At 45.0% G+C, this 13,546-nt stretch overlaps 1 protein-coding gene across 1 annotated transcript in view; it reads left to right on the top strand.

Annotated features, from left to right (window-relative positions):
• The first annotated feature begins 1,749 nt into the window (after window positions 1–1,749).
• The window catches only part of LOC112070507 (target of Nesh-SH3-like), a 60,684-nt gene continuing 48,887 nt past the window's right edge, over window positions 1,750–13,546 (top strand). The window contains exons 1-6 of the mRNA XM_070439001.1: window positions 1,750–2,251; window positions 10,986–11,165; window positions 11,817–11,885; window positions 12,018–12,150; window positions 12,937–13,118; window positions 13,326–13,375. Of these exons, the coding sequence (XP_070295102.1) occupies window positions 2,158–2,251; window positions 10,986–11,165; window positions 11,817–11,885; window positions 12,018–12,150; window positions 12,937–13,118; window positions 13,326–13,375 (708 nt within the window). The 5' untranslated portion in view covers window positions 1,750–2,157. The remainder of the gene's footprint in view (window positions 2,252–10,985; window positions 11,166–11,816; window positions 11,886–12,017; window positions 12,151–12,936; window positions 13,119–13,325; window positions 13,376–13,546) is intronic.

The following is a 13,546-nucleotide window of genomic DNA, read 5'->3' on the forward strand; positions in this document are numbered from 1 at the left end:
GAGGTGGGAAAAGGTGTAAGTAGGCGGCAGGTAGTCTAGCGATATAGAACGGTGGGCCAGTAACCGAAAGGTTGCTGGTTTGAATCCCTGAGGCAACTATGTGAAAAATATATTGATGTGCCTTTGAGCAAGGCACTTAACCCTAATTTCTCCTGTATGTCGCTCTGGATAAAAGCGTCTGCTAAATGACTCAAATGTAATGTAATTTAAATGGTAGGTGGAAAAGGTGGAAGTAAGAGCAATAGTTGGAGAGGTTGAACAGAGGGATGATGCTCTACATTGACCTCTGGACCTGGCGTATGTCCATTTTCTGGAACATTCAGCCCTCAGATGAACCCTGACAAACCTGTCTATGGCTGGTTTACTATACAGGACAAAGACAAAGAAAGTAGGTCAGTATGATCCAAAAATATTATTACATTTTAATCTACATTTTTATAACTACAGCCATTTTGTGATCTGACTAAATCCATAGTCTTTGATGTCTAATGGAAATGAACCAGACATTATTTTTTCATATTTTGTTCTGAATCTAGGTGTTTTTCTTGTTTATAACCCCTGAATTATAATATTTAAAGGCAAGTAGACTGTATAACCACAACACATGTCTGTCTTTATGGATATTGATGAATGAAGCCTGTGAACTCGAATATGAAGGTGTGTAGGGACTTCCTGTTTGAATAGCCCTACCCCCTCTGGCCGAGGCCTCGTTCCTGTCTCGTGTGATGGCATGTGGGATGGAACCTCAGTGCCAGAGGGCCGGAGCTCCTAGAAACACACACATACACACATCCATGAACACACTTCGCATTCCAGTGGCCTGGTTCTGGCAGAACCGTGCAGGATGACTGACTGCTGACAGTCTGGACCCAGACATAAACACACATGCACACACTTAGTCACATGCGTACGCTCACACACACACATGTGCGTGCACGCACCCACGCACGCACACACACTGTGCCCAATGGTTGTAAACATTGATGGATGAGTCTGCAGTTGAAAGGCGTTTTTATGATGCTGCCCTACTACTGTATACCAGCACGTGTTTGTGATGGGTTACTGTACATGTTGCCAAAATGCCATGTTTGGGGACGTGATCATAGTAGGCATGTTACCACACGTGTTGGATGTAGTGGCCAAAGATGCACGTGTTCGTGACGTGTTTTGGGGATTGGTACAGTAGAAATTAATGGAGATTGTGTGAGAGAGGGATGAGAGCAGAAGACTCTTGAATATTGGACTTGTGGGACACCCCTCTTTTCAAATTTTCCTCATACCTCCATTTTTGCAAGAGACTCTTACATCACCTTTAAGCACCTTAAGCACTTTGGGCTAAATGAAGAGAGCGGTAACGAGTGGTAGAGTGAGGGATATGAAAGGAAGGAGAGAAAGAAAGAAAGGAAGGAAGGAAAGAGAGAATAAGTGCAATGAAAAATCAGCAAGGGCCTTAGGGATGGAAAAGACTGCCATTGCAGAAAAAAACAAATGGAAAAAGAGAAAGAATGAAAGGGGGGATGAGAGAGAGAGAGAGAACACGAAAGAGAACGAAAGAGAGAAAAAGAAAGGGCCAGAGAGACCGGAGAGAGAGCGAGAGTGGGTGTGACGCCAAGTTAAAGAGCGCAATTCTATGTGGGTGAGAGAGGGAGCGAGAAAAACAGAAAGGGGGTGTGTCCGCCTCCGTCTGTCCCCTCCCTCTGTAGGTATAGATGCTGCAGGCTGGTCTCCCTGCATCCCGGAGCACAGCACAGAGCCCCAGAGCATCAAGCCTTTCTGCCTCAGACACAGCCTCAGCCAGAGCCTGTCCAGTGTGCTGCACTAGTCCTGAGACCCACCAGCTCAGAGAAGTAGTCCAGCCACCAGAGTCAGCATAACTCACAGAGAACTAGGATAATTACTTTACTATCCTAGTTCTACTATCCTAGTTCTACTGTTCTAGTTCTACTGTTCTAGTCATGTACAAGGCTCAGTCTGTGAACTAGTCCAGGGCTAGTTGATATTTACTCTGTGAAAGTTCTCCAATACTGTAGTCCAGTAGCTCACCTTAGTCCTCCTCTTAGTTCTGAACTGAGATTATTAAGTCTTCAGTCAACTGCATCTAGTGAGAGCCACCAGCCAGTCCTTTGTACCTGAGACCGCTGCAGATCACCTACCACCATGCAGCTCTCACACACCTTCCTCATCTTCCTCTTCCTCCTTTTCATCGTCGGGATTGCACTGGCCGGCTCGTCCACGGCTCGGAGAAGCAGAGGTAGGTGACATCTGTATCACCATCATTGCCATCTAAAACCTTTACAGTCAACTCCTAAGAAATGCAATGTTAATGGAATTGCTTTGCTTGTATAAACTGGAGCATGCAGATACAACACAATGAAAAGAATTAGAACTGAAGAACGCTAATGCAGAGCTTGCAGTTATACAATATGCACTTATCAGGAGTCCACTTTACATCACATAGCATGAATATATGTTGTTATGGGAATTCTGTCATGCAAATTATAGGCTATTGAGTTTTGCAAAGAAAGTTAGCCTCAGATTATATAAATAAAATGTGAATGAAATGCATGTGGACATGCAGTTGAATGAAATGTGGACACCCATGCACATTATATGATTGCAATGCATTTGATGATGCTGACTGCTCAGGTTCATGAAGAATTGTTGCACCAAACTGTACAGTATTGGTGACTGGTATCTTATCACGATCAGACACAGTTAATTCGTAGTAGACAGTTTAGATGAATCCTGTAGTGATTATGGGTTCAGATAATATTGCTAGACATTATTGCTGTGTTGAATCTGAAACTGGCAAGTGGCTGATATTAAAATCCTTCCGCTGAAACTATGCCCAATGTTATGAAACTTTTGCTCCATTACATGGTCCAAACCAAGGTGACGATTTCATTTTCATGCTATGTGGTTGTGGTAGGACTCTGCATACTATGCAGCATGATGAATGGTACGCAATTGTTATTATATGTTGGATGGTATGTCCTGCAGGTGTTGCCGTGACAACCACAGGTGGCCGTTGCCTTGTCACACATTGCCAGGAAGGCCAGTGAATCTGATGTGTGCCTAGAAGCATGCACCCCGGTTCCTCATAAAGTTTGCCCTATTGTGCTACAATGTCAAATACACTACACTACTGTAGGTCTACTGTACATCATGCTGAAAACAGATGGACTGTCTTTAGTTGACCTGGAGCAAAGTGTTCCAATTCACAACAGGCCATGTCCAAAATTGTGCTTGTGCTGTTTTTATGAGCCACGTGAGTTTGTCCCATTTCTATGAAACAAGGTGGGCAGGCGAGGATGAGAGAGGTTAACTGCTGCCAGAGATCTGTATATAATGACGAGATGCTCATGTCTCCGTCCTAACAATGGTAGTCGTTGTCCTAAAGGCAGAAAGGCAGCCGACAAGCTTAGGTCTGCATATTAAGCCCATAGAAATACATTGGGCTTATTTTGGACAGATTTTGTCATTAGTGAAACCTCTCGCTTTGCCTCTTCCTCTCTGCTGCTGCTAATAGTGTTCAGTCTGCACTAATGAAAGTGTTTCCAGRTTACAGGTCAGGGTTGTTGGTAGTTTGGCCCTTGTTAGAATATGCCATGAGCTTGTCCAGAAGTGTGCCAGGTGCTTGTCTCACCTTTGAGACAGAAAATGTGTTTTTATTGCAGTTTAATTATTTTAAATTCAAGTGAAATAGATAGAACAGTAGACATTACAAAGAAATAGAGGCATTTCAAATGTCATATTATGGCTGTACAGTGTTGTAATGATGTGCAAATAGTTAAAGTACAAAAGGGAAAATAAATAAACATAAATATGGGTTRTATTTCCAATGGGGTTGTTTCTTCACTGGTTGCCCTTTTCTTGTGGCAAATCTTGCTGCTGTGATGGCACACTGTGCTATTTCACCCAGTAGATATGGGAGTTTAGCTACATTTGATTTGTTTTCAAGTTATTTGTGGGTCTCTTTCTATATCTGTCTCTCCCTCCTCTCACTTTTGTCTGTCTGTCTGTCTGTCTGTCTGTCTGTCTGTCTGTCTGTCTGTCTGTCGTCTGTCTGTCTGTCTGTCTGTCTGTCTGTCTGTCTGTCTGTCTGTCTGTCTGTCTGTCTGTCTGTCTGTCTGTCTGTCTGTCTGTCTGTCTGCCTGTCTCAGCAGTTAGTTATTTTTAAACATGTTTTAAATGGGGCCATAAAATGGAATCTGTTTAATATGGGAATCAGCCCTGTTTTGAGGGATCACTCTGATTAGGATTTTCACAACAGTCACGGGAAACTCTGCCATGCTGTCCCATTAACCCACACCCGCTCTGCCGCATACACAAGGGTCACACACACACGTGCACACGTGCACACTCACACACACACTATATATATATATATACACGCAGTGTGTTTTAGTTTAATTCTGGCTCCCGTTTCCCATGTCTCCACAGTGCCGCCACACTGTTTTCTGTGAATTAAAGTTGGGCACTTTGAAAACTTTGATGCTAATAAAGCTGATTTTAAGTAAGTGAGACTACAGAGGGGAGTCGGTTAGAAGGGCAAGCACTGTGGAAAAACTGTGACATTGGCTTACAGACAGTTCCACAGTGTGTTGTTAGCTGAAGTTGGCTTACAGACAATAACATTGAGATTGGATGAACGAGTGTAACGTGAGTTTGCTTTGGAAGTCTGCCAGAGGTGGGTGTGGCTCTTCATTTTGGCATGTGTTCCCTGTCCTTAGTTGGAATATGTTACGTCAAGTTATCTCTGGCTGAAGTGACCTCAAATACAGACTCCGGATCAATTTGTTGATGTGCTTTATACTTCTTTGTGCATGTTAGGTGTATGTGCTCTAACAGCCTGAGAGATGGAGGGATGGATGAGAGAGGTTTAGAAAGATGGAGGGATGATTAGAGAACAATGGAGTGCCGGAGAGATGAAGGGAGGGAGAGTTAGTGAAAGGGAGAAATTGAGTTTTGCTACCAGAGAAAAGAAAACAGCCATATGTGGGAGATATAGTATGAGATCAGGGGGACCAGTGCAGGGGATAGCGTGGGAGCCTTAGCCCAGGCACGGCTTGCTCCAGCTGGGCTGTGAGGTAAAGCTCCCCCTGAGAACCCGGAGCATGGCTGAGCTGGCCCATGGCCGAGGGTGTGGTGTAGTGGTGTGGAGCCCACTATAGCGTATCAAATCCCCTCTCCCCCATCCCGCATTGGAATTTTGTGACAGGTGAGGTATGCTTGTCATTTCTTACCACCAAGCTGTTTCTGTTTTTCTCAAAGTTGACTCTTTTTGTTTGGAGGCAGAACCATTCCAAACACTGTTTCTTCTAGTTGGCATGAACAAGAGAGATTTTTTACACTTCATTGAATTAAATGAAGCCGACTCTGTTACCAAGAGTCGTAAAACTTGTCTTTGCTGGCCGTGGGAAGCCAAGTCCCCTTGCACCTCTCCACCTTCTCATTCCCAGGATAGAAACGCAAGATGCAAACACCTGCAGAGCTGCATAAAATCAACTACAGCCACAAAGCCCCACGCACACAAAACCTACCTAGCAGTGTGTGAATGTGTGTTTTATGTACTGTATATGCACACAGCGGGATAATATTAATCAATGGCCTTTCAAAGAGAGGAAGGAGTAGAGGAATGATAGGACACGAGAGGAGAGAAATTGAAAGACGGAGGGCAGAAAACAAGCTGCCAAGAGGACCTAGTTTGGGTGTGCAAAAGAGCAAGATTTAAATCAACAATGTGACAATGCTGATTCCAAAGCTACACACACACACACACACACACACACACACACAAACACCCGCGGAGTGAGTGAGTTTTCATAGCAGCGAGAGCACTGAGCTCACCCTCTGACAGGCCTAATGACCTCCTCTCTCTCCAAGAGGACCATCCATCACGAGGGATGAGCCAAGATGGCCGTCGTGACGTCCAGTCGCCTCCAGTCAATGTTTCCGCTCAGTGTCTCCTGTCCAAGGGAGGTTCTGCAACCCAGCCCAAGAGGAATAGTGGGATCAGAGTGGAAGTATTTCGGAAGTGTTTATTGTATCTTTTAAGTGTGTTGGCTGTGTTTTCATAGTTTGGCTGATCCTTTGGTCCACTTTTTGTGGTGATTCACATGTATGAGTTTGAGCTTGCATCTCTTGAGCAAGGCAGGATTTCAGTTTAGGATTGTTTAAGTTTAAAGGGTCAATCTGCAGTTACTACATCCATGTTGGTGCTTAAATTAATGATAAATACCCATTGATTATTTAAGAATCTAACTTATAAATGCTTCATGAGCTTAGTTCAACTGTCGCACCCCATCAGAACCAAAAATGTAAACTTGTTTTACTCCAATGTTTGTATACAAAATAAATGCAAACAAACATTTGATATTATGGATGGTCAGTCCTTGCATCCATAGCTCCTCCATAAAAACAAAATATCTCACTGATCCTCCCTCTTAGCAACCACTCAGACAAACCCTGCAGCTATTTGGGAAATGTGCGTTGGTTATCACCTTCTATAACATTCAGTTGACATGTATGAAAGGCCTTTGTTTTATTATGTCATGGATAAATAAATCATATCAGCATTGCTGCTGAGATCTGGAACATAGTGTGTCCTAGACAACATGAAGTACACTGCACACACTGTGTCCTTATCACAACATATGCACAACATCTTCATTTACAGCTTAGCTCAACGCTACGGGCGACACTTTCTGACCAGACAGCATCAGATAGATATACTACACATACTGTACCTCAGTTGTTTTGAGTTGTTTGGTTGTCTTTGTGGTTCATCAGTGCAAGGTCATAGAGTCAGTTGGTACATGTCATTTAGCTGAAGTATTTATTCTTTACAAATAACAGGCTAACTAGAGGTGTGCTGGCCTCTGCCCTCAGTACAGCCCTAGGTGTGCGTGCGTGCGTGCGTGCGTGCGTGCGTGCGTGCGTGCGTGCGTGCGTGTGTGCGTGCGTGCGCAATGCCGGAGGTGATGTTCACAAAGCTTTCTGAGTTCCTGGTTCCTCTTGTCAGTTGACATTTTACCCCCACTGTGGTTCTGGATATTAATTTGGTCATCAAGCTCTAGGTCAGATGTAACCGTGACAAAGCTTTGGTCAGTTTGAACATTCTGTGTCGTTGGAGATTTCATCTGTCATTCCTAATCCTCTCTGCCTCATATCCAAGACGATACCAAAATCCTCTTCTTCCCTTAGCTATCTGTGTTATGGTTGGCTAATATTCCAATTTCTTGTTATCTATTCTGGTGGCTTGGTTGTGAACAGTTTCCCTTTGATGTAGATTGATGATTGGGGTTATGATACTGTCTATTTATAAACTTCCAGTCATGTTAGACTGGAAATGCAGATAAGTCCCTGTTGTAGAACGGCCAAACTGTTGGGATTTGGACCAGGTTGTTAGGGGACTGAGCCAATGTTTGCTTGTTTTGGAGTTGGAGAAATGCAGCCAGACGTTTCCTAATGTTTCATACACTGGAAACCCCTCTCATTGGAGCCAGACCTAGAGCCAATCCCCCATTGTTTCATACACTGGAAACCCTTTCTAATTGACGCCAACCTAGAGCCAATCCCCCTTGTTTTATACATCTGGAAACCCTTTCTCATTGGAGCCAGGACGCTAGAGCCAATCCACATTTTTATACGCCTGGAAACCTTCCATTGGAGCCAGCCCTAGAGCCAAATCCCCCATTGTTTCATACACTGGAAACCCTTCTCGATTGGAGCTCAAGACCATAGAGCGCAATTCCCTCCATTGTTTCATACACTGGAAACCCTCATCATTGGAGCCAGACCTAAGAGCCAATCCCCCATTGTTTCAATACACTGAGAAACCCTTCTCATGTAGCCCAGACCTAGAGCCAATCCCCCATTGTTCTTACACTGGAAACCCCTCTCATTGGGCAGACCTAGAGCCAATCCCCATTGTTTCATACACTGGAAACCCTCTCATTGAAAGCCAACCTAGAGCCAATCCCCATTGTTTCATACACTGGAAACCCTTCTCATTGGAGCCAGATCAGAGCCAATCCCCCATTGTTATTACACTGGAAACCCTTCTCATTGGAGCCAGACTAGAGCCAATCCTCCATTGTTTCATACACTGAGAAACCCCTCTCATTGGAGCCAGACCTAGAGCCAATCCCCATGTTTTATCAGAAATGTGAGGGAGAACAAAACAAATGCAGTCTTTGATAGGACACACAGTTGGCAAAGGCTTGGAGTCTAGTCTCAAAGCATGGTTTCCCTCCATTTCTCCCCAACCTCTTGTCTCTGGCGCTGCTGGCAGTATTGTGCATTTTTTTTTTCAAAAGCATGTCCACAATTTCATTTTACTCTTAGTTTTCCCCTTCGATATCTCGCTGCAGTTCGCTGAACTGCACATGCTGTCAGTGAATAAAATGTCTGAGTATTCTGCCTCAGACCATTACTGTATATTTGCCCTCTCACCTTGCTTTACTTCTCTGTTTTTTGTGTTTATCTTCACGTGCTAACGAGCACACTTTAAATCCTTCCCTAAATTCCCTCATACCAAACCACAGTCCTGGCCAAAGGTCTCTCACCCAGTTACACTGCTGTTTACACTACCAGTAAACACCAATGAAACCAGTCTTCTGCCCCTGCACTGCGTTTTCCTCGTGTAGTCCAGCTTTGGTCTGTCTCTCTAATGGTTTCTGTCCTGTGTAACCTCTTTCTCTGAGCTCCTTGTGTAGGGCATGTGGGAGTAATTGGGGGTTCATAACACTCTGTTGATTTTGGCAGTATAGTGTCAACATATTGTCAAGCAGACTGTGTGTGTGTGTGTGTGTGTGTGTGTGTTGTGTGTAGTGCTGGTGTGTGTGTGCGCAATCGATTACTGAGATGTATCGTTGAACACATTAGGGCGGTATTATAAACACAATCCCTCGGTTTGTTAATTAGCTTAATTAGCTTTGAGCTAAACTACTTCTATGCTCGCTTCGAGGAAAATAACACTGAAACATGCATGAGAGCACCAGCTGTTCCGGACAACTGTGTGATCATGCTCTCCGCAGCCGATATGAGTAAGACCTTTAAACAGGTCAACATTTGGATTACCAGGACATGTACTGCAAGGATGCGCTGACCAACTGGCAAGTGTCTTCACTGACATTTTCAACCTCTCCCTGTCCGAGTCTGTAATACCAACTTGTTTTAAGCAGACCACCATAGTCCCTGTGCCCAAGAACACTAAGGTAACACTAAGGTGCCTAAATGACTACTGACCCGTAGTACTCAAGTCTGTAGCCATGAAGTGCTTTGAAAGGCTGGTCATGGCTCACATCAACACCGTTATCCCTGAAGCCCTAGACCCCCACTCCAATTTGCATACAGCCCTAACAGATCCACAGATGATGCAATCTCTATTGCACTCCACACTGCCCTTTCTCACCTGGACAAAAGGAACACCTATGTGAGAATGCAATTAATTTACTACAGCTCAGCGTTCAACACCATAGTGCCCTCAAAGCTCATCACTAAGCTAAAGACCGTGGGACTAAACACCTCCCTCTGCAACTGGATTCTGGACTTCCTGACGTGCCGCCTCAGGTGGTAAGGGTAGGTAACAACACATCCGCCATGCTGATCCTCAACAACGTGGCCCCTCAGGAGTGCATGCTCAGTCCCCTCCTGTACTCCCTGTTCACTCATGACTGCACAGCCAGGCACGACTCCAACACCATCATTAAGTTTGCCGATGACACAACAGTGGTAGGCCTGATCACCGACAATGACGAGACAGCCTATAGGGAGGAGGTCAGAGACCTGCCCATCTGGTGCCAGGACAACAACCTCTCCCTCAACGTGATCAAGACAAAGGTGATGATCGTGGACTACAGGAAAAGGAGGACCCGAGCACGCCCCCAATAACGGGGCTGTAGGGGAGCAGGTTGAGAGCTTCAAGCTCCTTGTTGTCCACATCACCAACAAACTAACATGGTCCAAGCACACCAAGACAGTGGTCCTCAGATCCTCAAAAGTTTCTACAGCTGCACCATCGAGAGCATCCTGACTGGTTGTGWCACTGCCTGGTATGGCAATTGCTCGGCCTCCGATTGCATGGCACTACAGAGGGTAGTGCGTACGGCCCAGTACATCACTGGGGCCAAGCTTCCTGCTATCCAGGACCTCTATACCAGGCGGTGTCAGAGGAAGGCCCTAAAAATTGTCAAAGACTTCACCCACCCTAGTCATAGACTGTTCTCTCTGCTACCACACGGCAAGCGGTACCGGAGCACCAAGTCTAGGTCCAAGAGGCTTCTAAACAGCTTCTACCCCCAAGCCATGAGACTCCTGAACATCTAATCAAATGGCTACCCAGACTATTTGCATTGCCCTCCCCCCCACACCCTATTTTATTCCGCTGCTACTCTCTGTTATTATCTATGCATAGTCACTTTAATAACTCTACCTAAATGTACATATTACCTCAATTACCTCGACTAACTGGTGCCCTCGCACATTGACTCTGTACCGGTCATCCCCATGTACAGTATATAGTCTCACTATTGTTATTTTACTGCTGCTCTTAAATTACTTGTTCCTTTTATTTCTTATTCTTATTCATATTTTTTAACTGCATTGTTGCTTAGGGGCTTGTAAGTAAGCATTTCACTGTAAGGTCTACTGTAAGGTCTGTTGTTTTCGGTGCATGTGACTAATACAATTTGATTTGTTTGCATTGTCTATGTAATCAAAACCAGTCTTATGACTATTATTGGTCCAATTCAAAGCAGCCTCTGTCTGTGTGTGTAGAGTAAGAGGAAAGGCATTCATTGTGCCCAATGTGTGTGTGTGTGTGTGTGTGTGTGTGTGTGTGTGTGTGTGTGTGTGTGTGTGTGTGTGTGTGTGTGTGTGTGTGTGTGTGTGTGTGTGTGTGTGTGTGTGTGTGTGTGTGTGTGTGTGTGTGTGTGTGTGCCCTCCATTCCGACCTTACTGAACACTCTCCTCTCCCACAGTGAGACGTCAGAACATGAAGGTGAGGATCAATGCTACAGGCGACACCATCGTGATGAAGTTTGTACGTCCGAACGCTGACACCAAGCTGGAGGGCTACATCCTGGGCTACGGCAGCAGCATGTTCTCTAAACAGTTCATCCAACTCCCAGAGAACGGACTGCCCTACGAGACAGAGATCGGTGAGGCGTGTGTGTTTTGTGTGTTATGTATGACTGCATGATCATTCCCCATGGCATTGACACCATAATCAAAATGTGAATGATGCCATGTAGGTTTTCCAAAGGAATACAAAGATATGAGCCTTTGAGGCTTACAGACCAGAAACTATAGAGTGGTCTCGCACACATCTCGCACACATGTGTGTTATGTTGACGTTTTAGTCATGGTTTGATTAATGTCATCACCGACAGAGAACACATCTGTGCAGACTCCAACACCCCTCCAAAACACACACACCTACACACCAGTGGAGGCTGCTGTGGGGAGGACGGCTCGGAATAATGGCTGGAACAGAGCAAATGGAATGCCATGTGTTTGATGTATTTGATACCATTCCACCTATTCCACTCCAGCCATTACCACGAGCCCATCCTCTCAAATGAAGGTGCCAGCAACCTCCTGTGTTACACACATGTAAATGCACACACACACCTCACTCTCAGTGTGATGTCAAAGACAGCCTGCCCTATTCATTTCTGGAATGTTAGGTCAGGTCACATTTGAGAATGTCCAAACTCAACCCCATTGAGGGCCTCCTGAAACACGATCAAATTCAGAGACAATAATTAACAATCTTCTGTGATCAAGGCTATTCCCTGACTCTATTCCAGATGCCGAGCCCAAGTACCTGATCGCTGTCCAGCCCATCCCAGTCAATGATGTGAAGAAACAGTGCACAGGTACCGCACATGCACCAACTTCAAGTGTTACCAGTAATAATGTGATAAATTACATTGACTCTTTTCTAATTTATGCCCATTCCTTTCAATCTGACGAGGTTTACCTTTGAACTGACCCCTGTGACTCCACAGGCAACGTGAACCTGGAGAAGCCCCTCCACCTGGTGATTGGGTCCGTGACCCCCACCTCCGTGCTGCTGTCCTGGGGAACCTTCCTCAAGACGCCTTACGAGGGGAACATCATGAACGACTGCCTGGAGGACGGGTGAGTTAGCGCATGCACACACATGCACGCTCAGCAGAGTGAGCCAGTACAGGTACACAGCCCACGTCCCAACCTACCTACAGAGGTTCCGGTGCTGGTTCGTCATGCTCTGAGTCACACCACAGTAAGAAGATTATTTTCACAGCTTGAGAAAAACAAAGCTGATTTCACTCAAACTCACCCTCATATTATATACAACAGACAGCTTTAAACATGTGGTCGAACTGCAACACATCGTCTGCCAGTCTTTCTGGTTACTGAGTGGAGGTGGAAAGCAGTGGGCGAGGGCACAGGTGTTTAGTAGTGGTTGGCGTGATCCTCATCCTACACATCAACTCATTGACACATTCTTCTCTACTTCTCTAAACTTCCCCTGGAAAAGACATTGGAAAGCTTGACCTCACCCTACTCTGCTCCCAGTCCCTGCTGGCTTTTTAAACTCTCTAATGTCAGTTATGGCTGTCACTGCCCTGTGCCCCTGGCCTGCACAACACTTCTCAACCAGGATACCAGAACTTACAGCTTTGCTTTCATGGCAGTCACTGACACAAAATGGTGGACAGACTCTCACAGTTTCATAACAAGCCATTGTTTTAACTTACAAATCAATCCTAGGAAACTGTGCCATCATAATGCTTTAATATCCATGTTRCCACACAATTTCTGACATTTCTATTCAATTCTATGTTTGTTGACACTTGTCACTGCAGCATACACAATGTTCTAATACTACTGATGAAAATGTGTGATAATGAACAATGTTGTGTTCTATCTGGGTTGACCCAGGAATTACACGGTGCGCTACCGTGAGAGGAACCGGAAGTGGACCTACCAGACATGCCCCGCAAGCGACACAGTCATTGACAGCCTTAAGCCCAACACGGCCTATGAGTTTGGTGTCCGACCCAACAACAAGGAACGCAGCGGAGTGTGGAGCAAGCCAGTCATCCACAACACCAACATGAGTGGTACGTCTCCTAAACCCTTCCCCTCTTTCCTTCCATAGTTCAAATCATTCCCCCTTTAAATGCCCACATTTGATGCAGCATTGACTCTGTCAGCATCTCACACAGAGCACATGTTTTATATTTACTGTATATTCCTTATGGTCCAATGCTAGTAACATATATTCTATTAGTTCCAGTTATTCATTAGTATTGTGTTGTGTTTTCCAGGGAAGGCCGTGCAGAAACCCTACAAACAAAGGACCCCTCTGAAGCCTGTAGTAAGTACTGCACTCATTGCTCTTTTACTGTGCTCTAGTGATTATGTAGTGTGCTCTAGTATGCAGTGTTTTAGTGTGTAGTGTGCTCTAGTATGTAATGTGCTCTAGTGTGTAGTGTGCTCTAGTATGTAATTTGTGTAGTGTGCTCAAATATGTAATGTGCTCTAGTGT

Source organism: Salvelinus sp. IW2-2015, unplaced genomic scaffold (assembly GCF_002910315.2).
Source record: "Salvelinus sp. IW2-2015 unplaced genomic scaffold, ASM291031v2 Un_scaffold1346, whole genome shotgun sequence".
Taxonomy (NCBI): domain Eukaryota; kingdom Metazoa; phylum Chordata; class Actinopteri; order Salmoniformes; family Salmonidae; genus Salvelinus; species Salvelinus sp. IW2-2015.